This window comes from Symphalangus syndactylus, chromosome 2 (genome assembly GCF_028878055.3).
Source record: "Symphalangus syndactylus isolate Jambi chromosome 2, NHGRI_mSymSyn1-v2.1_pri, whole genome shotgun sequence".
Classification (NCBI taxonomy): Eukaryota; Metazoa; Chordata; class Mammalia; order Primates; family Hylobatidae; genus Symphalangus; species Symphalangus syndactylus.
The window spans coordinates 23,765,572-23,792,126 of record NC_072424.2 but is presented as its reverse complement, the minus strand read 5'-3'; the positions used below and the strand labels follow the sequence as shown (position 1 = coordinate 23,792,126).

The 26,555-nt window shown below is 41.6% G+C and overlaps 2 protein-coding genes across 5 annotated transcripts in view; both read right to left on the bottom strand.

The window, feature by feature from the left end:
• Positions 1–16,433, bottom strand: part of ABLIM1 (actin binding LIM protein 1) — a 254,296-nt gene extending 237,863 nt beyond the window's left edge. For all 4 annotated transcript variants that reach the window (XM_055248339.2, XM_055248350.2, XM_055248359.2 and 1 more), the window contains exon 1: positions 16,355–16,433. In XM_055248339.2, coding sequence (XP_055104314.1) covers positions 16,355–16,418 — 64 coding nt within the window. In that variant the 5' untranslated portion in view covers positions 16,419–16,433. The remainder of the gene's footprint in view (positions 1–16,354) is intronic.
• A 3,811-nt stretch (positions 16,434–20,244) lies between these two features.
• Positions 20,245–22,952, bottom strand: LOC129465798 (peptidyl-prolyl cis-trans isomerase A-like). Its single transcript, XM_055248376.2, has one exon. It carries the CDS (start codon positions 22,761–22,763, stop codon positions 22,272–22,274), a length of 492 nt encoding a protein of 163 aa, XP_055104351.1. The 5' UTR covers positions 22,764–22,952; the 3' UTR covers positions 20,245–22,271.
• Between the last annotated feature and the right edge of the window lie 3,603 nt (positions 22,953–26,555).

Genomic DNA, 26,555 nt, shown 5'->3' with positions numbered 1-26,555 from the left:
GGCATATATATAAAGTAAATTATATCTTAATTTTATAAAGGGAGGAGCCAGTACTCAGATTCAAGCCATTATTGCTGTTTTAGAATCAAAGCCAGCCAGGTATTGCCAGATGTTCACATTTTTATCGGAAATTTCCCAAGTTTCAAACATTTGCAACTCATAAAAAGAAAAATGCACCACTGTCCACGTCTCCACCCTCCAACAAAACAGAACAAAACATGTTCATAGGCCTACCATGGCCTTTAGGCTATCAGTCTGGGATCCACATATTAGTTATTATAAAAGCTGTGATTTAAACCCTCCTACTCACCAAGCTTAAACCAAACAGTTGTGATTTATTTTGGGTACCGGGGGAAGGTAGCAGGGTGCAAGATTTTTAGAAGCATTGGAAGTTTCCACAGAGAAAATCTATACCTTCCCATTTCTAAAATCAGATTTTAATCTGCTGTGAACCACTGCAAAAGTGACCATGTATTCCCAAAAACAGTGTATGATATTAACTAGTAGCACTTCCAAAGCAAATATTTCCAAATAACAAATACAAGAGCATGTCTGCTCCTCTCCCTATTATATTATTTTGTTTATTCCTACACATACAGTCTTTTCTCTTTAACCACTAGTAGGATACTATTACACATTTTACTCTACAATTTTTCCCCTTGAATTAATTTGTTTCTTTTATTAAATTAAGGTATAATTTACATACAGCAAAAAGCATAGATCTTAAGTATACAATTTGATGAGTTTTAACAAGTGCTTTCACATATGTAAACCACACGTCTGTCAAGATACAGAACACTTCCAGCACTGCAGAAAGTTCCTCTGTGCTCCTTCCCAGTCAATCCCTGCCCTCACACCATAGCCACTGTTCCCATTTCTATCATTTTTTGCACATTCCAGAACTTCATATAAATAGAACCATCCAATATGTACCCTTTCACCCCAGCTTCTTTCACTCAGCATGTTTTTCAGACTCATCCATATTCCCCCATTGAGTTTTACCTTTAGCATGCATCCCAATGCAAAAATAATCACTTCTCTCCAGTGTGTTAGAAATCATCATCTGTGTGCAGTAAACATCCATTCCATGAGATTTCGGAAATGAGAACAAATGCCATGTCTACCTTTGGAGCCCCAAAGCATGCCAGTGTTGACACCATGTCATTGAGGGGTATGGTTGGGGGTCCTTCGAGATGGGCAGTACCAGGGGATGGGCAGACTTCAGGTTGCACCAGATTGAAAGCGGGCAGTGCTTGGGGGAGGGAATCCATTGGAAGAGCTGTTTCTACAAATACTGAATAAAAAAATTGTAAATGGGGAAGTAGTCAATTATGCATCTGCATTAGAGAGGAGGAAGAAAGGAAAGAACACTCAACCTAGGTGGAGGTGGGAGGAGAGATGGATAAGTTTGATGACCAAGGGACAAGTGGAGTGAGACAGGGATATTAGTAGATAAGGAAAACAAGATCTAAGATCGTCTCACAAATAGTACCCCACTGGGCCATTCCTTTCTTACATGGGTTCATATTCCCAGCCAAACTGAGGATGGATACTATTTATAGGAGACGGCCCTAATAGAAAAATAGCCAGAAGAAAAAGGACATGGATACTTGATAAGGGGGAAATCAATCTTTCTTTCTCTCATTTATTTATTTAGTTTTTAAGAGATGGGGTCTTGCTATGTTGCCCAGGCTGGACTCAAACTCTAGAGCTCACGGAATCCTCCCACCTAAGCCTCATAGGTAGCTAGGACTACAGGTACACACTGCCATGCCCAGCTTGAAATCAACCTTCAATGTAAGGGGAGGCATCAAAAAGAATCCCAAAGATTAGAGACTGACTGCAAAAAAGTAGAGCCATTTACATAAGAAACACAGGAAAGATAATGAGTTTTGGTGGAAAGAGGTAACAATGAGCTAATTTCAGATGTAATAAGAAGCTTAAGAGGTCATCAGAACATCCATGAAGTAGTGTCCAGCTGGCAACTGAGAATGCTGCTCTAGGTCTCACAAAAAGTCAGAGCAGGAGGGATAGCTTTCATAGTATCCATCCACCCAGAGGTGAGAGCTGAGCCACAGGCGTAGATGAAAGAGAAAAGGAATCACTGAACTGTGAACTTCTTAAAAGCAAGGCTAGTCTTCCTCATTTCTATGTCTGTTTCAGGAGAACTGCTTTCCCAAACATTTATGAACTTTGGACCTTAAAATGAATCTTTCATTTGGGTTATCTTGGAAAAAATATGAAAACTGCCCATCTAAGCTCAAATTTACTCAAATTGACCCTGCGCACATAAATGCTTGAGCCTCTTAGCTCATTGTATTAACTAAATGATCTAACTCAGCAGTACTTCCTAGCATCCTAATTAAAGACATGTACATTTTATTGATTAAAATTTCCAGTAACACAGCATAATGCTATTACTTACCCTGTCAAGGAAAGGGAGAGAAGCAGTTTGAAAACAAAACAAAACAAAACAAAACAAAACAAAACAGCACTCACAGAAGGCTTCCAGCCATCCTTGGATACCACAGAGAATTCGAAAATTTGGTAATTAACCTCACCTAAGAGGATACAGATTTGCAAAAAACAGATCCAGAAAATATTGGATTCCAGGGAATATTACCCCTTTCATAATCCATTTTATGATTATAAATGTGCAATCATCAGTAAAAATGTGCACAGAAAAATCTAAAATGTGGCACAGACCATGATCTGCATCAAGGCAATTCAATCAGCATTTATTGAGCATTTCTTTGTGCACAGCCCTGCAATAGGTATGAAACAGGAGAACAAAGTGCTTTGCTTTTCATTTTCTGATGGAAACCAATGTACTCTTTAAAGCTTACAATATAGGAATTTTCAAGACAAAGCAAACAAAAATAGCCTGCCTCAGGATGAAGTGGGTGGTGGATATCTTCAATAGGACAGATGGATCATCTGGAACTCCGTGTGTGTGTTGTGGCGGGAGGGAAGGGGGATCTGGGGTTATTTATTTATTTTGGGGGAGGAGAGAATGGCTTGGCACAATTAATTTTTAAACTCACATTGGCATATGGTGCAGCAGGGAAGAAAAGGCAGCCTCAAAATAGAGAACAGAGCAAATGGTAATGCCTAAAAATGTAGAAGGCTAGGAAAAGAGCTTGTTAAGGATACAAATCATAAATGGTTTCAAATCACCACGTTAGAGTGCAAGAAAAAGCTAGTACATCCTTGAAGGCCCACAGAAGGGACTGCAGAACTCATGAACTAGATGGAAACAAAGTCAGACCAGCACAGGCTGAAGAACACGGGCCAAAGGAAACATCACACAAGGTTCCTTGACCATCCCCCATTCCTGCTTTCATTCATATCCTTCCCAAAATGCTGTTCCAGTTCCCCTTCAGGTCTATCCCTCTGTGATGCCTTCTAAATTTGCCCATCTCTGAATTGCTATTTCATCCCTAAAGTTTCAAACTTGATTTACAATTCCCTGAAATTATGTCAAAATCAACTCAGTGATTGTTTCTCCCATTTCAATTTTTCTGATATGGAAATAAGATACATACATTAGAGAAAACTGAGAAAATACTAAAATCTATTGAGAAATGGAAATAAAATCCCTCCATCCAGAAACCACTATTAATTATTCAGCCAATTTTCTTTTTTTGTTTTTTGTCTGTTTCAGACAGGGTCTTGCTCCCTCACCCAGGAGTGCAGCAACTCGATCTTGGCTCACTGCAACCTCCACCTCTGGGCTCAAGCAATCCTCCCACCTCAGCCTCCCGAGTAGCTGAGACTACAGGGATGTGCCACCACGCCCAGCTAATTTTTGTATTTTTTGTAGACATGGACCATTTCACCATATTACCCAGGCTGGTCTTGAACTCCTGGGCCCAAGCGATGAGAAGTTCAAGTCAATCTCGAAGTGTTGGGATTATAGGCGTAAGCCACTGCACCCAGCCTTTCCACAGATTTTTTTCCATGAATTTTTAATGGAGTTCAGATCACATTACATATGCAATTTTTAACTTTGCTTTTTTGAAACTTTCCCCCACTTATTCAAATATATTGTAATATTGTTAATGTTAAATTTTTTATTGAAATATATATCTTACCTACAAAGTTCACAAATCTCCAGTATATGACTTAGTGAATTTTTACATGTGTGTACAACTATGTAACTACTTCCCAAGTCAGATGAAGATCCAGAACATACCTAACACCCCAGAAGGTTTCCTTACACCGCATCCCCATCCCTCCAGATAGCTACTATTCTGACTCAATCCCATGAAAGATTAGTTTTGCTAGTTTTGAACTTCATGCATGATTCATGTGACAGTATGTTCTCTTCCATGTTTAGCTCCTTTGGCTCAACATAATGCCTATGTGATTCATCCATGCAGTTGTGTGTATCTGCAGTTTATTCTTTTTTATTTCTGGGTAATATTCCGTTGAAAGAATATACCACAATTCATTCGTCCATTCTCCTGTTTGGGGACAATTGCGTTTTTCCAGTTTGGGGCTATTCTGGATAAGCTGCGATGAATATCACTGTACATGTCCATTGGTTGACATTCATGCTATAGATGTATAGTGTATATGTTTATGTTTACACACACACACGGATGTATCATACAGGTGTATATAGATGTATAGAAGATGCACGTTTCGCTTCTGAAGGTGCTGCCAAACACTTTTCCAAAGTGAGTTGTTCAGTTTATACTCCCACCAGCAATGTAGGAGAATTCCAGTTGTTCCACATCCTTGACAATACTTAGTATTATCAGAACGTCTAATTTTACCCACGCTGATAGACATATAAAACTTCGTAAATAAAGTTTTATTGAAATGGAGTCTCATTGAGGTTTTGATTTGCATTTCACTGGTGACTAACGAAAGTGAGACTTTTTTCATATGCTTACTGACCATTCTGGATATGCCGTTTTGTGACGTATACACCCTTGTGAAGTATGGCTTATCTACCTTTTTCTTATTGATTTGTAGGAGTTCCTTTTTTAGATTTTTTTTTTTTAAAGGCAGGTTCTCTCTCTGTCACTCAGGCTGGAGTGCAGTGGCATGATCATAGCTCAATGCAGCCTCCAACTCCTGGAATCAAACAATCCTCCCACCTCAGCCTTCTGACTAGCTGAGACTACAGATGTGTGCCACCACACCCAGCTAATTTTGTTTTATTTATTTATTTTTAATTTTTTAGGATAGGATCTGGCTATGTTGCCCAGGCTGGTCTTGAACTCCTGGCCTCAAGTAATCCTCCTATCTTGGCTTCCCAAGGATCTGGATTACAAGTATGAGCCACAACACCTAGCCAGGAGTTATTTATTTATTTATTTATTTATTTATTTATTTATTCATTTTTATTTTTTACTTTTTTAGATGGAGTCTCACTCTGTTGCCCAGGCTGGAGTGCAGTGGTGTAATTCCTGCTCACCGCAACCTCCGCCGCCCAGGTTCAAGCAATCCTCCCACTTCAGCCTGCCAAGTAGATGGGACTACAGGCATGTGCCACCATGCCCACCTAATTTTTGTATTTTTAGTAGAGATGGGGTTTTACCATGTTGGCCAGGGTGGTCTCGAACTCCTGACCTCAGGTGATCCACCTGCCTCAGCCTCCCAAAGTGCTGGGATTACAGGCATGAGCCACCCACGCATGGCCGATTCTTTTTATATATTGGATATGAGTATGTTTTCAGAAAAACATAATGTTACTATCTTCTCCTAGATGATGGCTGGCCTATTCATGTTCTTAATGATGTCCTTTGATGAACAGCTCCTAATGTTAATGTAATTCAATTAGTATTTTTTTTCTTTTATGGCTAGTGTTTGGGTTTGGTCCTGTTTAAAACATCTTTGTTTAATCCATGGTTTTGAAGGTATTCTATGCTTTATTCCAGAAGCTTGTTTTAGCTTTTATGTTCCATCTCAAATTAAATTTAATAAATAGTATAAGATAGGGATCAAGGTTCATTTTTCTCCCACATAGATATCTCATGCTCCAGCACCACTTACTGAAAAATCCATTCTTTCTGCACTGAATTGTAGTGGCACCTGTGTTGTAAATAAGATGACCACATGTGAGTGGGTTTGTTTATGGATTCTACTCTCTTCCATTTTAATATTTTAAAAAATCAGCCGGGTGCAGTGGCTCATGCCTGTAATTCCAGCAATTTGGGAGGCCGAGGCAGGCGGATCACTTGAGGTCAAGAGTTCGAGACCAGCCTGGCCAACATGGCGAAACCCCATCTATACTAAAAACACAAAAATCAGCCAGGCGTGGTGGCATGCGCCTGTAGTCCCAGCTACTCAGGAGGCTGAGGCACCAGAATTGCTTGAACCTGGGAGGTGGAGGTTGCAGTGAGCCAAGATCATGCCACTGCATTCCAGCCTGGGCCACAGAGCAAGACTCTGTCACAAAAAAAATAAAATAAATAAATTAAAAAGAAGAGAGACCTTTTGTACACACCTTTGGTCTCAATTCCTAAGAATCAGTTTAGCAGTTATTATTTTAAATGTACATCGTAACTGTAAAAATGTTTCATATTCTCAGCCACTTGCTGTTCAGGGAGTCGGAAGGTAGTGAGAGCGTAAGTTCTGCAATCAAGTTGGGTTCAAGCTCTGGCTCCACTATTTACCATGAAGCTGGGCAAGATACTTTTGTAAGTGACAGTTTCCTCACCTCCTTCCTAGAACTGTTAAGGCAATTAAATGAGATTTAAATGAGATAATATGATATGTAAAGACATAGCACAGTGCCTGCCACAGAGTGAGGACTCAAAAGATCTGAGCTATCTTAATAATTGTTATTCTTTTTTTTTTTTTAGATAGAGTGTTGCTCCATCTCAAAAGTGGAATTGAAGTGAAGGGATACTGTTAAACCTTCAAAATCAGAAATTTATAAGAATGCTCTGAGAGTCATGAAGAGACTAGAAAAAAATTTTCTTCTTCATAAAGATGGAAAATCTTTACAGATGACAGTTTGTGGGAGGCTGGATCTCAGGCAGTTTCTGCCCAGAATTCCCTGACCTAATCCTTCTCCTTAGAACCTCTCTTGGCTCTCTTGCTATCTGAACACATGGCTCTTTCCATGGCCCTCATATAATGGTAGAAAGTCCTCTGTATCAGCATGGTTATAACCAAATGCTCCCTATGTCCTGAGATGGAACCTCTTGCACATCCCTATGTCCCAGATGTTCCCTGTGTTCCCTATGTCCCATTCACCCTATGTAGTCAAGTATCCACAATAATTGAAGAGCTGTCATCATTGGGTAGAGAGCCCCATGTTGATGACTCCCAAGCTGAAGCCTACATAACAATAAGATGACAAGTATGTACCAGCTGGTATGGTTTGGCTGTGTCCCCACCCAAATCTCATCTTGAACTGTAGCTCCCACAAATCCCCACATGTCACTAGAGGGACCTGGTGGGAGGTGACTGAATCATGGGGGTGGGTCTTTTCCATGCTATTCTCGTGATAGTGAATAAGTCTCACAAGATCTGATGGCTTTATAAAGGGCAGTTATCCTGAACGTGGTCTCTTGCCTGCCACCATGTAAGAGGTGACTGTGCTCCTCCTTCGCCTTACGCCATGATTGTGAGGCCTCCCCAGCCATGTGGAAATGTGAGTCCATTAAACCTCTTTCCTTTATAAATTACCCAGTCTCAGGTATGTCCTTATAGCAGTGTGAGAACAGACTAATACACCAGCCACTAGCCTTTGCGTGTATTTACATATAAAACTCCCGTCATGCTTACCAGGACCTTACATGTTAGCTAAGATGTACTAGCTTTCTGGGGCTGCTATTACAAAGTATCGTAGACTGGGTGGCTTAAACAACAGAACCTGTCTCACAGTTCTGGAGACTAGAAATTCAAAGTCAAAGAGTCTGCAGAGTCGGTTCCTTCTGAGGGCTGTGGGGGAGAATCTGTTCCATTCCTCTCTGCTGCTCTCTGGTAGGCTCAGGCCTTTGTTTGTTTGGAGATGGTTCTCCTTGTGTCTTCATGCCATTTTCTACCCATGTGTGTCCATCTCTGTATCCAAATTTCCCTTTTTTTAAGGACACCTCATGTTAGGTTAGAGCCTACCCTCATGACCTCATCTTAACTTGATGGTCTGTTGAGGTGATCCAAATAAGGTCACAGTCACAGGTACTGGCGATTAGGACTTCAGTGTCTTTTGTGAGGACACCATTCAATGCATAACCACAAGAAAGGAAATTACCTGACAGTGGGGCAAGACGACTTCTCAAGAAAAGAAGGAAACACAACTGGTATAACAACAAATGAAAAGAAAATGTGACTGGGCGCGATGGCTCACGCCTGTAATCACAGTACTTTGGGAGGCTGAGGTGGGTGAATCACGAGGTCAGTAGATCAAGACCAGCCTGGCCAACGTGGTGAAACACCGTCTCTACTAAAAATACAAAAATTAGCTGGGTGTGGTGGCACGTGACTGTAATCCCAGCTACTCGGGAGGCTGAGACAGGAGAATGGCTTGAACCCAGGAGGCAGAGATTGCAGTGAACCGAGATCGCGACACTGCACTCCAGCCTGGCGACAGAGCTAGACTCCATCTCAAAAAAGACTCTGTCTCGAAAAAACAAAAAAAAGAAAATGTAAGAGAACAATCAGTAACCATGAGAGTGGATTTATACGATTATGTTTCTTGGGGAAATGGTATTCCCAAGAAACTCGGGGATTTCAGATTATTGTGTTCTCAAAACCCCTCAAGAATTCCTTTAAATTTTACTGCCAATCTCAGGCTTTATGACTAGGAATGGAGCCTCCTAAGTCCTTTCAATGTGCAGTTTTATTTTAATCACATGTATGTAAAATCAGTATGAAGTTTTTTTCTGTGAGATGGAGTCTCTGTCACCCAGGCTGGAGTGCAGTGGCATAATCTCGACTCACCGCAACATCTGCCTACTGGGTTCAAGTGCTTCTCCTGCCTCAGCCTTCTGAGTAGCTGGGAGTACAGGCGTGCACCAGCATGCCTGGCTAACTTTTGTATTTTTAGTACAGATGGGGTTTTGCCATGTTGGTCAGGCTGGTCTTGAACTCCTGACCTCAGGTGATCCGCCCCTCCTTGGCCTCCCAAAGTGCTGGGATTACAGGCATGAGCCACCGTGCCTGGCCAAGTTTATCTACCTCAAGAAAAATCCCTCTTACTTCTGAAAAGCCTGGTTCCCTCCCTCTGGGGGATCCTCCTGGAACCCTTGGCATGCTATGGTCCACTTGTCTGCCACTGCTGCTGGCCCATGAGCTCCACAAAGGGAAGACTCAGCCACCTTTCTCATGACTGTATCCCCAGGTCCTAGCATGGTGACTGGCACATAGTAGGAGCTCAGTAAATAATAGTGAAATGAATGAAATAAAACAATCCCCCTCACGCCCCTTCTTCTGTGTGTATTATGACATTGCCGTCAGGACAAAAAACCCAGAAATACCTGAGAAAAGTATAAAGCCTGAGAAAAATCTTGATAGAATTAAGCCTCTTATCCAAGGAGCATTCTGCCTTCCCACCTTTCCTAAAGCAACACTCCAAACTGTTCTGTATCTGGGTTTAATCAGCAGAAATCTGGCTAACTGGCTAGGTATAGTGGCTCATGCCTGTAATCCCAGCCCTTTGGGAGGCCGAGGCGGGAAGATCACTTGAGGCCAGACGTTTAAGACCATCCTGGCCAGCATGGTAAAACCCTGGTCCCTACCAAAAGATACAAAAAATGAGCCATGTGTGGTGGCATGTGCCTGTAATTCCACCTACTTGGGAGGCTGAAGCAGGAGAACCACTTGAACTTGGGAGGTGGAGGTTGCAGTGAGCCAAGATTGCGCCACTGCACTCCAGCCTGGGCAACAGCCAGACTCTGTCTCAAAAAAATAAAAATAAAAATGAAATCATCTAACTACAGGTTCCCAACTACAAGCTGACTGTAATTGAGTAAACTGGTACTAAAGATTCCTAGCGAAAAACTGTTCATTTTGTAACAGTATTCCAGGCTTCATTCTATCTCCAAATATGGAGAGGAAACACATGAAAATTGGTGAGTAAAATCTAGGTGAAATACAACTGACAATAGAAAAATATTCACTTGAATTTGCATGGTTTCCCGATGGTTAAAAATCAACCATTCTTTTTTAATTCCTTTAGTTCCTTTACACACATCTAGGTCACATCAATCAAATAAATGTTTTAAAGTGGCATAAAATCAAATCACTTTAATTAGGTATTTCTTTCATTTTATTTCTAATCCTTTTTTTCCTCATTCTCCAGCTAAGCAAAAACATGAACATTCTTAGCAAACAGGTTTTCAAACAGGCTTTTAGAGCAGAAATAATTTGTACCAAGTAACATTTTGAAAGAATGATGAGTTTTCATTATTGTTTTCATTCTGACTGAACTAACTACATTAACCTGTTGGCAAATTAATTGAACGATCATATAATTGTTTTCTGACTTCATTTCTAAAGCATGTCTTGTTAAGCTAAACTAATCTTTATCGCCTTTGAAACCATGGATTCTTTTTCAAGAAGTCTTCCATAGCTGACTCTTTCTTATCTCTTTTAGTAGTCTAGGGCAGTGGTCTGTAAACTCATGCCTGCTGCCTGTGTTTGTAAATGAAGTTCTGTTGAAAGCAGCCATGTCCATTTATTTATGTATTGTCTATGGCTGCTTTTGTGCTGTAATCTCAGACTTGAGTAGTTGCAGCAGAGACCATTTGGCTCACAAAGACTCAAATATTTACTATTGTGCCCTTTACAGAAAAAGTATGCTTTAGGCTAATCACACAAAGCATTCAAATCTTGTATTTCTTAGCTTGTTCGTCTATAAACATCTTATTTATTGGTTTCATCTGTGTACCATTTCCTTGAGTTTGTTAGAAAGTTCCCTAAGGGTTAGATTGTCTTTTTATTTTCTTTTTTAAACCAAGAATAAAGTATTTCAGGTTAACTGAGCATAATAATTTTATTTCACTGAGTCTCAATAAATGTCCATTCATGCCAATACCACTGCTACTGCGTAGAAGCTATGGTGGATTACATCAGTGGCTGAATTTATCACCCCTCCTTATATCCATGCCCTTTGCCATGTAACTTTGAATGCCCTCTCACTCTGAGACTGGAATTGATGATGTGACTCATCTGGCTTATAGAATAAAGAAGTGACAGCGAGCCAGTTATGAACTTAGCCCTCAAAAGGTCACGCATATTTCTACATGCTCTCTTGCCTTTCTGCGTCAGCTTGATGAAAAAGAAAGAAAGAAAGAAGGAAAGAAGGAAAGAAAGAAAGAGAAAGAAAGCAGCATGACACCAACCCTATGTCTCATCAAACTTAAAATCTTACTATCTGGCTCTTTACAGAAAAAGTGTGCTGCCTGCTCTTCTGAGGGCTTGCCAGACACCTATTGTTTACTATTAATTTTCTCCCCACCAAACAGGCCAAATTAGAAATATCTCAAACCTTGCCGGGAGTGGTGGCTCACATCTGTAATCCCAGCACTCTGGGAGGCCTAGGCGGGTGGATCACCTGAGGTCGGGAGTTCGAGACCAGCCTGACCAACATGGAGAAACCTTGTCTCTACTAAAAATTACAAAATTAGCCAGGCATGGTGGCATGTGCCTGTGGTCCCAGCTACTCAGGAGGCTGAGGCAGAAGAATTGCTTGAACCCTGGAGGTAGAGGTTGCAGTGAGCCGAGATCGTGCCATTGCACTCCAGCCTGGGCAACAAGAACAAAACTCCAACTCGGAAAAAAAAAAAAAAGAAGTATCTTAAACCTTTTAATAAATTGCATGTTTATTCAACCATGAAATATAAAAATGCAAAATGTCTCATTGGGAAATGCCACATTCTGGAACAGAAATGCCCCAGTTTTTGTCATCCTAAGAAATCAGGCCAGAAAAACTCTGTACTCCTTGGCTCTCTCATTCCTTTGTCTCCCATTCATGCGAGAAGACACTATCTGCCTTTTAAAACTGGGAATATGGATTACTTTGATGAAAATAAAATAGATAAATAAAACAGCTAATAGTTGTTATCCCCTAAGTTTGGGCAGTGGTCAAAGGGAGTTTTTGCCTCTCATGTAGTGTTTGAAATTTTTACAGTGAAAGCCTATTCTTGTATGATTTTTATAATCAAAAATAAGCAAAACACACAGACATAAAACTAAAATAAAATCACCAAACTAGAATCAAGGCCTCGGATTCATAGCACTATTCAATGATATAAATAATTTGCAAGAATCTGAATCTCCCAGATGAAACTCTAATTGCCAATTATATAACCCATTCATTATTATGCGGGAGGCACTATGCCATGAGTCTTATAGATATTCTCACTTCATCCTCACGATCTTTTAAAGCAGACAGTATTGTTATCTCTATTTTATGGATGTGGAAACTGAGGCTTAGAGAAGTTGAGAAATTTGGCCAAGGTTACACAGCCAGTAGGTATCCAAGCTGCCACCTGACCAAATCTCTCTGCTTCTAGAGCTCAAGCACTTCACCAGCGCATCACGCTCAAAGGAGCATGCTTTCCTTCTACAAGTCCATAATTATGCGTTTATGTTTGTTAAAATCACTTTGAAATTTACCAAAGAACAATCATGTTAGCAAGGGGAAACTAAATCCCCAATCCTCTGTGGCTCTGGCAGTGTGGAAGGGGCAGAAATGGTTTCTGAGAACAAGAGGCACCCTTCCTTCATACTGGACCATGGTGAGAAGCGACCCGTGCTCAGATCTGCCCCTTGTAACCAGCGAGGTCATCTATATCCCAAAGGATCCCCTGGGCTTTCCCTAGCCAGCATTCTAACATCTTTAGATGATGACATCCTCTCACATCATTTATCCCAACACTTGCATTCTCCACTCTTGCTCAGGTAATTACATAATGTCTCATGTTGATTAGTTGCCCATATATGCCAGTGGACCTTCCAGGATTATCATTCTAAATAACAGATTTATTCCGAACAGTCCCTAGCATGGTGCCTGCCACCTGTTGAAAAGTGCTTGTTAATTAATTACAGCAGAATGTTACTTAACGGCTCTAATGCCAAGTATAGGGATGGCTCCATGACTCATCAGCAGACCCTCCCTGATGAAGCTACCAATTAGAGACAGACTATTACAGTAAGAGTCACTCTAAATGTAAAAAAATAAAGATGTGGGTGGGGCCAAGAGCCACAATCAGTGAAGTGGCTGATTAATCCATGAATCTGCAGGTACATTTAGCTATTCATACAACCAGCATTACCTTATATATGGAAAATGGGGCTACCAGACCACTTTAGCCATTTTATATATTTTTTGTTTTAATTTTTATATTGAGAGAGAGAGTTTCGCTCTTTTTGCCCAGGCTTGAGTGCAGTGGCGCGATCTCGGCTCAACGCAACCTCCGCCTCCCGGGTTCAAGTGATTCTCCTGCCTCAGCCTCCTGAGTAGCTGGGATTCCAGACGTGTGCCACCATGCCTGGCTAATTTTGTATTTTTAGTAGATGAGGTTTCACCATGTTGGCCAGGCTAGTCTCGAACTCCTGACCTCAAGTGATCTGCCCGCCTCGGGCTCCCAAAGTGCTGGGATTATAGGCGTGAGCCATCACACCTAGCCTAAACCATTTAAAAATAGTCACCAGGGATGTGCTTCCCACAAAATAATGCCACCCCATTAACATGCTGGCATTTTCCCAAGAGCACTGTGTATACTACATCCCCTTCTAACTCTCTACGCCACTTCAATTCACATGACAGCAGGACATACGTTTCCCAGGCAAAATATTATAAAGAAGAGTAATACCAGGCTTGGGGAGTTTCTGTTCCAGCAAGATATTCAAGGTACCCTGGTGTGGTCACAAGCCTAGGGAGCCTATGACTCAGACAGAAGCTCCCAAGACTCATTCTGTTGTTAACTGTTTTATGGAAATCCAGTGCCCAATTCTCCCAGCATGCTGCCTGCTCCCACTCCTTGGGCACGTTCGTGGCAATGTCATGCTCTGATTGACCCACTGTTAACCAACTGTGGCAGCGCTCATTTGCAGTGGCAGCTGTGACTGCCTTTGGAAGCAGGAAAACCGGTCTGGCATTTCCATTCTCTCATATGAAACCTAAAAGTAGTGCTAATCAGCAAGATGCATTTTCCCTCTTTTTAGAAATGAATGACATTTAGTGATAAGTCTTGTAAAATCCCAATATTCTGAATTGCTATCCTGGCTACCACCCCAACATTTAAAACTATGTTAACGATGGAGACATACATGTCAGCAGTCAGATTTTAATATAAAATTAATGGCTGAATATCTCAAAGGCCTAAATTACTATTAATTGTATGCAAACACTAGCTCTAAGTATATCCTTTAGAGCAGAAGGTTGTAAGTCACTGTATCAAAGTCTTAAATCAACAGCCACCTAACTAGCTAATGCTTTCAAGGTGTGCCAGGAGAGAAAGGACAGGATGATCTTCTCTTACTAAAGAGAGATGGATGAACAGCTGCAAGCTTTGCTGTTGTTTTAAAACATCAGGGAACCAGCTACTGAGAATAATAAATAAAATGTAAGCAGGGTCAGACTTATTTATTACATATCCTTTCAAATTATCCTTTTGTTTAAAAAAAGTTAATTAAAATTATTGCCCATATTCCCTACAGAGAGTACATTTAAAACAATGCAGAGTAGCAAAACCCCTTATGTTCCAAACATAAGGTGTGCCTGTTTTTAAGTCTTGGAATAATTCGCCAACATCCAATTTAATTATGACTGAGCTTCAAGTCAACTGTTGAGTGTTCTAGAGATACGGTTTCTGTAGATTCCAGCTGGTAGCAAGTGGAAAGACTCCAAATACCTTAAAAATATGCCACGGAGTAGAAGGGAGGAGAGTAGTTAAAAAACAAGGAAGAGAAAGAAAGTTGTTCTTTCTGGCTTGACCACTAAAAATATAATTAGATGTATCACTTACTCTGTTTACTTACAGTCTCTCTGCATGTAAGATTTCTTCCAAAACCTGCTCTATCTTTCTGGAAAGCCAAACTAAAATCCACTCTTTGTACAGTACAAGAAAAACAGAGGACTTTAAATTCATTTAAATAAAGACATCTAGACATCTTGAGATATCCTAATTTTATCACTAGGACCCCATTCAGTTGGAAAAGACATAACATCACAGTTTTCCACTCTAAATATATCAGGAATACACGAATGCATTCTAATTAATATGCATAGTGTCCTTATTAAAATTCAAATTCTGTATTTGAGGAAAGTCCAGAATGTCAAACAGTCTTGTGTAAACCTGAGGTGACGTTATCCTTTAGAAAGAACAGGGGAGGGCTGTTCTTGGCTGACCACCCATGTGGGGCCATCGTCAACTTTAAGTTTTACTATTCTAATGTTTGTCAACTTTCATCTTTCCAGTAAACGTCTAAGGCAGGCCAGTGAGGAATAGGAAACCACATTACTGGACTTTTAAATCAGTATAGTCTTTCAAAATCATGCTCATTTACAGGAGAAAACTGTGTGGCATAAAAAGCCACCATGAATTATTCATCAGTTACAGCGTGTGCCAAACTTGGATTCCTTTGTACCTCTTAACAAGTGTATACATGTGAAGTGTAGCAGACCCGGCTCCCCAGTCCTACCAGTCCTGGGTACAAAGGCAAACCCAAGCTCACCAGAGGTCCTGCGAAACAGAGAAGAGTGGCGAGATCGGAAATGAAGGAGGGAGGGGGCCCAGCCTATCTGCCTTATCTGGAATTACCCACGAGTCTACTCTCCAGGAACCAAAATAAGTTACACTCTCTTATCTTAAGGGGTCCAGTATCAAAGGAATCAGCAACCGATCGCCACAGTCCCTAGGTTTCAACGGAGCAGCCTGTGAGACTGTGTGGGGCTACCCTCTGCAGCTCTGTTGGACGTGGTGAGCAGGACCAGCTGGAGCACTCCTGAAGGCAGCCAGCCTCACCACGGAACAAACTCTCCCATCAAACACAACTGTAGGGAAAGCATCCTAGAGATGGCATCCAAACTCAAACAAAATGCCCAGAAATAGGATCACAGGTGTTTGCCCCACAGTCACTGAAGATGCCTTTTAATGTGCCCAAAGGACCAACCTACTGTTGGTTGAGTTGAGCTGGGCTACTGCTACAAAAGAGTCATGTCGATTTTAACATCCTATTATATTAAGAATATCTGTAAATATGTTGACAAAGAAGTTGTGCATTTTATACAGATATATACTATCACAGAAATAGATTGTCGTTTATGATAATAAGTGTAAAACAATTTTATCAAATGGAAAAGCCCTGCATCTTTCCTCATCTTTAAAGACACGGTCGACCCCAGACAGAATATATGCTGAGTTGACCAAATGGACGGTCTAACCTTTGTAGTCTCCGACGGTGTGATGAGGGTCCATGAGCTCAGTCATTTCCAAGGTCATTAACATGCACAAAGCTCCAGGGTTTCAGCTTTTCTTCACTAGGCATCTGGCACACAGAAAGGCTGCAACACTCCTCAAAGGAGAGGCTGGGGCCCTGGCTCTCCTCCCAGGAGTCTGTGGGCTGAACTGGACCCGAGGGAGGGGTGTGCCACCGGTGGGTGTGTCACAGCCAGCACAGGAAGAATGAGGAGTTTCCTGAGTGAGTCTGGCACCTTCCTCATGTACAGATTCTGCATCCCCTTCTTCTCTCAACCCTGCCCCCACTACTTCTAAAGAGACCCCTCGCAAAAGCACATCAGCTCACTGATGCCACACCCACTGAAAACTCTCGTTTCTGGGAAGCCACTATTAGAACACGCCAAGAATGTTTCTAGGATTTTCCTGCACTCTGCACAATCCAGAATCCAGATTTTGATCACTATCATTTCACAATAACTGAAACGCATGAAATAAAGAAAGAAAAGGATCGATTATTCCTGCCTCCTCTTTTTCCTTAATGAATTACTATCTCATCTAGATGGGCTTTTAATTATTTTCTTCAGTACTAGAATTTTAAAAAAATACTATAACTTGGAGATGCTTCTTTTACTAACAGCCTGATTATTCATTATGGCTTTGGAAACAGTTCCCTGACAAACTCCTGGTATGAGACGAGCCGTGGACTTTGAGCCTTTTTCTATTAGGTATACACGCTGTCTGAAAACAATGACCTCATCCGGAAAGACTCAGGAAAGAGGCATTTTTTTCCTTTCGTCAGTAATGCCCTGATGTTGGGCTGGATTATCCACCACCCACAATCCAACTTTTCTTCCAGTTATTTTTGAACACCAGGAATTTTGCATATTGGAAAAGTTATGAAGACAGTTTAAATGGAAAAAGACCCTTAGGACAAATGTCCCTGGCATCAGATACACACATTGGCTAAGAAATAGGAGGAAACTGGCATAATTGCTTTAAATGTGAGGGTAAAACATTTAATTCCTCCAATAAAGATGTAACCAGCAGCACTCATTGTGAGATATTAATTTAATGTAAGGCCTATAATCAATCCACTGAAAAACAAGACTATTTGAAACACGTTGGCCAAATACAAAGTTTGATTAATTGAAGAGTCCCGGCTTACTCTCTTCCCCAGCTAAGTGGCTTTTTTGTTTTGTTTTGAAATGACTCGGGTAGACAGCCATCCACATGGGTCACCCTATGTGCCCTTCCCCTGGTCCAGGCTACCGCCTGGAACTTGGTGCCTCTGATAACATCCTCCTGACTTGGCTGTAGCACCAGGCGCCAGATAAAGAATCACAACTGGATTGCTCGTTGATAAAATGCTTGCCATTTGCAGAGCTGTCATGTGTCAGCTGCTGCCAAAGGCCAGTCGCATCAACTGAAATCTTCTGATTACACCTAATGCCTTGCATTCTCATGATAGTGATTCCATATTTTAGCCTAATGTGTTTTTTGTTAGTGTCTTGGGATTTTTACCATAAGGATGGAAGTCTTTCATCCTTGCATTCTTTATTCTTGTTAGCCTTCATTTAAAATGTAATGGAGGCTAGTTTTTCCTACTCCTTTAAATCTCGAAGTATTATTCCTACCTGATATTAAATGAGAGAAGAAACCAAGTGCAGAGCTACAGCTATTTTCAGGGGCTAAAATAGGGTTCTAGTTTAAAAATAACCTGCACTGCATTGGTTCCTTGCCTTTTACAAGGCAGGACAGGGGCAAAGTGGGGGAGTAGGCAATCCAATATTGAAACTTTGATTTTTTTGAATGTTAAGCAATAAAGTGATTCTTTCCTAATCATAGTCCTCCAAATTTGACTTGTGTTAGTTGAACCACAGATAATTTGGTTGATGATTTATTACAGTCAAGAAACTGGCCAGGTGTGGTGACTCATGCCTGTAATCCCAGCACTTTGGGAGGCCGAGATGGGAGGATAGTTTGAGCTCTGGAATTTCAGACCAGCCTGGGAAGTATTGCAGGACCTTGTCTCTACTAAAAATTAAAAAAAAAATAGGCAGGCATGGTGGCCTGCACCTATAGTCCTAGCTACTCAGGTGGCTGAGGCAGGAGGATTGCTTGAGCCCAGAAGACTGGGGCTGCAGTGAGCCACGATCACACCACTGCACACCATCCTGGGTGAAAGGGTGAGACCCTGTCTCAAAAAAAAAAAACAAAAACAAAAGAGGTGACCCCAACTGCTTAGAAATTTGTTTAAAATGCACAATTTTCTTTCTCTCTTCCTTCCTCTTTTCCTTCTCCCTTCCTTCTCTCTTTCTCTCTCTTTGTTTCTTTCTTTTTGAGATAGGGCCTTACTCTGTCACCTAGGCTGTATTGCATTGGCACAATCACAGCTCACTGCAGCTTTGACCTCCTAGGTTCAAGTGATTCTCCTGCTTCAGCCTCCCGAGTAGCTGGGACTACAGGCATGTGCCACCACGCCCGGCTATTTTTTTTTTTTTAATAGAGACAGAGTCTCCCTATATTGCCCAGGCTGGTCTCAAACTCCCAGACTCAAATAATCCTCTTGCCTCAGCCTCCCAAAGTGCTGCGATTACAGGCATGAGCCACAGTGCCCGGCCTCACACAACCACTTTCTAATTAAATAGCAATGGAGCTTATACCATGTCATTTTAAAATCAGAGACACGGTTGTGTGTTCCTTACCTTATCTGATTCAGTCATCTTAGAAACACAGAGCAGAAATCTTTCCCAACCATGCTTCTAGAACCCTTCACAGGAAAGTGACTGTCACTTAGCAAAACAAATACAAATGCTTAAAATTGCATCTTCACCTGTATTTGGGAAATGCTTAATTAAATATTGTTAAACAGTTTTCTTAACCATGGACTTACTATGTATTAATATGCAAGTGTGCCTGTAACTAAGAGATAAATAAGATAAGAAGCATTTCCTGAATTTATTCAACCAGAGAACCCCCAACCCAGTACAACTATGAACTTTTCACAAAACAGAGCTTGGAAAACATTTCTCTGAGGAAGGAGAGGGCTGGAAAGGGTTTTAGGGATAATTTCCATCACAGTTTCAAAGATAAGAAGTTTCAAAGCCAAAAGAATTTAGGGACTTGCCCAAGGCCAGCACAGGATATATAAGGAGAACAATTCTCTTCTGCCTTGCAACATTTTGAATGGCTGCAATAGGCCAACATGCTTGGCCCTGTTTGCAATTAAGGTATGACTGATAGTGATGCTATCATCCCCTGGTAACACAGATGCTGCTGTGCTCTGAGGCAAACAGCATACCTTACAACAGATTATGTTAAAAGACCTGGCTTAGGTCTGCTTTGCAATTACAGAATAGGAGACAAAGCTTACCACCATGTAATTTATGACAGGGCTGAGAGTGAAAAATAGCAGATATCAGTAACAAAACATTCAGAGGGCCTTGGCCTCATCTTTTAAGCTAAGCAGAAGAGACAGAAACTTGAAGCAAATTGAATTCCACATGAAAAATGATTCCTTTGGGAAAGATAAAAACTAAATTTCTTAAAAGGTCAGATTCAATAAGAAAGAAGAAACTTCTAGACTTTATCTAGAAAGGCACAGGAAAAAAGTAATGATTTGGCATTTTCCCTGAACTTGTCCTCCAATTATATTCAATTATAAGCCCAAATCACTGGTCCCAACCCAAGCTTAGCTATACGACTTTGTTGGAGATCAGTTTCCAGAACTATTAGGTTGGGGCAAAAGTCATTGCGGTTTTTGCCATTGAAAGTAATGGCAAAAAACGCAGTGACTTTTGCCCCAACCTAATAAAAGGAGCGTGCAGTTCACCACACACTTAAACAGAAAGCTTAACCTAGAAATAGTCTTCATAGCACACAACTACGTCCTCCGTGCTACTATTCATTCCAATTTCTGCTTATAATTTCCAGGTGGGTCCCATGAAATTATTTTTGTGACTGGAAATGAAACTTCATGAGCTTTTCTGTTATCAACCCCTATTACATAGGGTCCCTAAGTGCATTCTGCTTCTAATTATTCTTTTTATATGAAAAAACTCATGTAATCAAGAAACTTCTAGACTTTATCTAGAAAGGCACAGGAAAAAAGTAATGTTTGTCATTTTCCTTGAACTTGTACTCCAATGATATTCAATTATAAGCCCAAATCATGGGTCCTATAAACTTCATAAACTGCAAAGCTTCATAAACTGCAAAAAGAAAAAGAAAGAAAGAAAGAGAGAAAGAGAGAGAGAGAGAAAAAAAATGGCCTCATTATTGTTCATAGCTCACATTGACTGAGGGCTCACTCTCTGCAGGCATTGAACAAAGATTCCCTCATTGATTTCTTATAACCCTCTAGGACAGGGACCATCATCATCTCCATTTTAAAGATGAAGCAGTTAGAGAAAAGGTGAGAAGTTAAAGAAATTGCCCAAAGTCACTCTGCTAACAAGGAGTACAGTTGGGATTTGGACATAAGCAGCTAGAATCGGAGACTGTGCCCAGGATGCTAAAACTATTCTCAAGAATATTAAAACAGCTCAGGATGAATCAGTAATCAGAGAAGATGCCAAAGCCATTTTCATGCCTGAAGTAATGGTAGAGTGATATAAAAGACAAGTTCAGCAGTCCAAAAATTTAGCGTATACCCAAAGGCTGTTTATGCTTTTTCCAAAAAGTCTGAATACTCAAAGACTGTATGTGTGCAGGGAGGGGTTCTTATTACTGACGTCAGAAGAATCATTTTTCTGAGTCACATTCTGCTTTCAAGAGATTCTCCTGAATTAATCTCTTTCAAAAAGACGGCTGACAGGTAGTCCCTGTCTCTACGGAGGCTGCAGAGAGGGAGGCCATCGTAGCAGGCTGCTTCTCTCACCTCATGGCTACTGTACAGGGCAGTTTATCAAGTTCAGGCAGGAGCTGCCATCCAGCATGTGCCAGACCAGGAAGAGGCAGAAGAGCCAGCTTCTTGTCCTGGTCCTATCATCAGCTCACCAATGATCCTAGGCAAATCACCTGTCTTCCAAATCTGTAAAATGGGCCAATAATACCCGTCCTATCTACTTTAGAATCAATGAGGATGACAGAGTTCACCCACTGTTTTTGTTTTTTGTATTTTGGGTTTTTTTTGACAGAGTCTTACTTTGTTGCCCAGGTTGGAGTGCAGTGGCTCGATCTTGGCTCACTGCAGCCTCCGCCTCCCGTGTTCAAGCCTTTCTCATGCCTCAGCCTCCCGAGTAGCTGGGATTACAGGTGTGCACCACCACTCCCAGCTAATTTTTGTATTTTTAGTAGAGACAGGGTTTCACCATGTTAGCCAGGCTGGTCTTGAACTCCTGGTCTCAAGTGATCCACCCATCTTGGCCTCCCAAAGTGCTGGGATTATAGGTACGAGCCACCGCGCCTGGCTGCACTTTTTCTGTTAATTCTTTTTCTTTTCCTTTCCTTGCCTCCTTCTTTCCCAATTCTTTTTTTTTCCTCTTTATGATCAGTATCTTTCAAAAAAAGATTCGAGATGAAATTTCTAGCACACAGAAAACTGGACTCTACATTCAACAATAAGCTGGACAGGGAAGAGTAGTGAGTACATGGGAATCCATTTCCTGACTTGATGCTTATCCTAATCACTGCTTGATGCTGCCCCTTAGCATCTGCCACCACCACCCCAAAATGGGGCTAACTTTTTATAGTTATTTAGTTTTAATTTCATAATCATAAACTTAACTCAACTCTTCAATTCAGTTAGGCATAGGGAACAAGGAAAACATGGAACCCAAAGGGAACTGCAGCAAGAGCACAAAGATTCTAGGATACTGCGAGCGAATGGGGTGGAGGGTGCTCTCCTGAGCTACAAAAGGAATGGTCTGGTGGTTAAGATAAAACACAAGTCAAACTTATTCAAGTTGTCCAGTCAGCAATGGTGATTTTCTTGCTGGTCTTACCATTCCTGGACCCAAAGCGCCCCATAGCCTCCACAATATTTATGCCTTCTTTCATCTTGCCAAAGACCACATGCTTGCCATCCAACCACTCATTCCTGGCAGTGCAGATGAAAAACTGGGAACCGTTTGTGTTGGGTCCAGCATTTGCCATGGACAAGATGCTAGGACCTGTATGCTTTAGGATGAAGTTCTCATCATCAAATTTCTCCCCATAGATGGACTTGCCACCAGTGCCATTATGGTGTGTGAAGTCACCACCCTGACACATGAACCCTGGAATAATTCTGTGAAAGCAGGAGCCCTTACAACTAAATCCTTTCTCTCCCATGCCCAGAACACGAAGGTTTTCTGCTGTCTTTGGAAGCTTGTCTGCAAACAGCTCAAAGGAGACGCAGCCCAAGGGCTCACCATTGATGGCAATGTTGAAGAACACCATGGGACTGACCATGGCTGATACTACAGGGCTCCTGGCAGCGGCAGCGTCTGCAAAAGCCTTTTTTTTTTTTTTTTTTTTTTTTGAGATGGAGTCTTGCCCTGTCGCCCAAGCTGGAGTGCAGTGGTGTGACCTCAGCTCCCTGTAACCTCCACCTCCCAGGTTCAAGTGATTCTCCCACCTCAGCCTCCCAAGGAGCTGAGACTACAGGCATGCAACACTACACTCAGCTAATTTTTGTATTTTTAATAGAGACGGGGTTTCACCATGTTGGCCAGGCTGGTCTCAAACTCCTGACCTCAAGTGATCCTCCCGCCTTGGCCTCCCAAAGTGCTGCAATTACAGGTGCGAGCCACCTCGCCCGGCCCTGGCTAATATTTTTCAAATAGTTATTCTGACTATAGTAAACATTTCTGACATGTATCTTTCAATTGTTCCTTCTAACAACCTTAGGAGATAAGGACAATTATGAATCCCTCTTTAAAAGATGAGAAAACTAAGTCTAAAGACAGTAACTTTTTTCAGAGTCACATCTTGTATGCAGAAGAGCAGAGATTCGAACTCAGGTCTGTATGTCTTGATCTCTGTGCTATTAGGAGACGTGATCAATGGCTCTGCCTCAACATTCTCACAGCTTCTTCTTGTAGCTCTGCTGAAAGAATATATGTGGATGCCAATTAATTAATATCAATGCTGTTATTTGCATGAATTTTTTCATACAAACGAATAACTAGAAGCGGAATGCACTTAGTGGTATCCATAAAACAGTTTCTACATTTGCAGACACAGCTAAGAAGTTTACAGTGATGGACTTTCTGTGTCTCTCTCCTCTCCCTTTTATCCATTTCATTCTGCCTCTCACTCCCTCCCAGTCTGCTATGTTAGAGAGGATTAAAATGCATGCCGTATTCCCTGCAAAAACAACAGGCATTTCTCTTTGGTGACTCATTTGATGCAAATAAGTTGTAGGAATCAGGGGATTCCACTCGCGGTGCCTTTGAAAAAGTTGTAGTGATAAAGTCTAAAAGGAAACAAATTACTGCAGAACGAGGAGATTCTATGTTCTTTCATTGTAAACAGATGAAGCATTGGGTTAAATCATAATGACTTGATATAGTGTGGATTTTTTATAACTTCCACATTCATTACCATTTTCATTTGGCACATGAGTGATATATGACCACAGCAATTGCAAAATATTCCACACATAGCTTCACCCCCAGAGAATGAAAGAGGATATTTATTGACTGTGCTATACCCAGAAGGCTACATTTAATACAGATTTTTGTTGTTGTGAAAGGGTAGGAAAACAGAATAAACACCTAGAAGACACATACCTGCCCAAGAGATGTTACTACATCGTTGTCTCTCTCCTGCACTGTTCACGCAGTGTGTATTACTTCTAAGCTATTCCACCACCTTCTCTGTGGAAGCTTCATTCAAAGTCAGTGGGAAGAGAAAACATGCCATATTCTACTGAGAATAAGAACGCTACTCCAGATCATTGACATCAATTCAGCTCTCCAGTTTAATTTGGGAGACTTCAAATTTATTTAACATTCTGTATTACCCTCTCTAGTTAACAATTCTGCTGAGAGTAAAACATTCATACCTAGTCTCCAATGAAAGTAAGCATTTTATTGATGGTCTCAAGTGAACTAATTATTCCAAAGACTTTCAAAGATTTTTGAAGACTTTCAAAAAGACTTTCAAAGATTTCAAAGATTTCTGAAACTCTTCGTGTCTTATCTCTGCCTCCTTTCAACTTTTGTCTCTTCCAAGATTATTGCTTCAGCAAAGATGGGCTTGTCTGCTCAATACGCATCACAACATTATAGAGCTTGTCAAAAACAAACAAACAAACAAAACCTTTCTACTTTGTCCCTTGCAATGATCTTCCATATTTCCCCAAAAAACCTTACCCCCCATCATCCGCAAAACAAGAAACTTTCAGTCACAAAAGTCTAAATTCAAAAGGATAAAGTCTTTTTAATAATAGAGTAAAAAAACGGGTCAGGTGCAGTGGCTCATGGCTGTAATCCCAGCACTTTGGGAGGCCAAGGCGGGCAGATCACAAGGTCAGGAGTTTGAGACCAGCCTGGTCAATATGGTGAAACCTCGTCTCTACTAAAAATAAAAAAATTAGCCGGGCGTGGTGGGGGTGCCTGTAGTCCCAGCTATTCGGGAAGCTGAGGCAGGAGAATTGCTTGAACCCAGGAGACGGAGATTGCAGTGAGCTGAGGTGGTGCCACTGCATTCCTGCCTGGGCAACAGAGCAAGACTCCATCTCTCACACACACACACAAAATGCATTTAAACCTTGCAAAATAAATAAGTCAACACCAAGGACACCTTGCTGAATCATTTTAGGGTTTATAATAACCAGCCACTGGAGTTAAAAACAAAACTGCCTTTAGCAAATACTCCCCCCTAACAGCAGCTTTCTGAAACCCCGTGTTTTATTCCTTTGAGTGCACAGGCACAGTGTGGAAGCTAAAGGGAGGCTTCCTATTATCTAGGCCAGCTGTTTTCTAGCAAACAGAAGGAGGAGGCTGTATTGGGATTGGTGAGGGATGCAGCGCGGGGAAGGCGGAGAGTTGGTTCTGTGCCCAACTTCCACCAAAGAAAATTCAGCTCTTATGCTTTATTTTCTGGGCTTCCAGGTGAGCCTTCATCTGAAGAAAGGGTTCCATAGCTAAAAATAAACACACACGTTGAAAAATCCCCATCCTACCCAATCCTTTCATTTTAGAAATGAGGAAAATGAAGGCCTGTGAGTGTAAGTGACTGGAGCAAGTGAGAGAATGAGTAGCCAAGGCAGGGGTGGACCAGCCACAGGCTCTGAGCAACGTGCTCCCACGCATGCACTCTCCCCAGATCGCCAAGCACACAGCCCCTACAGGACGTGTCCCTGTCATCCATCACAGGTTCAGGTCTATCCCCTGCAGCTCTTCCTCACACAGCCCACAGCCATATAAGTGCAGTCTTGCAGGTAGGGTGTTGTTGCTGATATAATTTTAAGCGTTTCTTCTTTCTTTTTATTTCTTTTTTTTTTTCTTTCAGAAACAGGGTCTTGCTCTGTCACTTAGGCTGGAGTGCAGTGGCATGATCATAGCTCACTGTAACCTCGAACTCCCAGGCTCAAGTGATCCTCCCACCTCAGCCTCCCAAACAGCTAGGACACAGGCATATGCTACCATGCCTGGCTGATTTAAAACAAAAAAATTTTTTTTTGTAGAGATTGGGTTCTTGCTGTGTTGCTGAGGCTGGTCTTGAGCTCCTGGCCTCAAGCCATCCTCCCGCCTCGCCCTCCCAAAGTGCTGGGATTACAGGCATGAGCCACCATGTCCAGTCTATTTTAGTCATTTTTTTTTTTTTTTTTTTTTTTTTTGAGATGGAGTCTCGCTCTGTCACCCAGGCTGGAGTGCAGTGGCGCGATCTTGGCTCACTGTAAGCTCTGCCTCCCGGGTTCATGCCATTCTCCTGCCTCAGCCTCTCCGAGTAGCTGGGACTACAGGCGCCCGCCACCACGCCCGGCTAATTTTTTGTATTTTTAGTAGAGACGGGGTTTCACCATGGTCTCGATCTCCTGACCTCGTGATCCGCCCGCCTCGGCCTCCCAAAGTGCTGGGATTACAAGCGTGAGCCACCGCGCCCAGCCTTTAATCATTTTTAAAGTACTAGACACAGAGGCCACAGGCAGAATAGTAGCAAAAGCCCTGCCTATGTACGACGAAAAATAAAAATATTCTGAAGTTTTCAGAAGTCAGTACTCCAGAAGTAAATCAATAGAAAATAATATTCGGT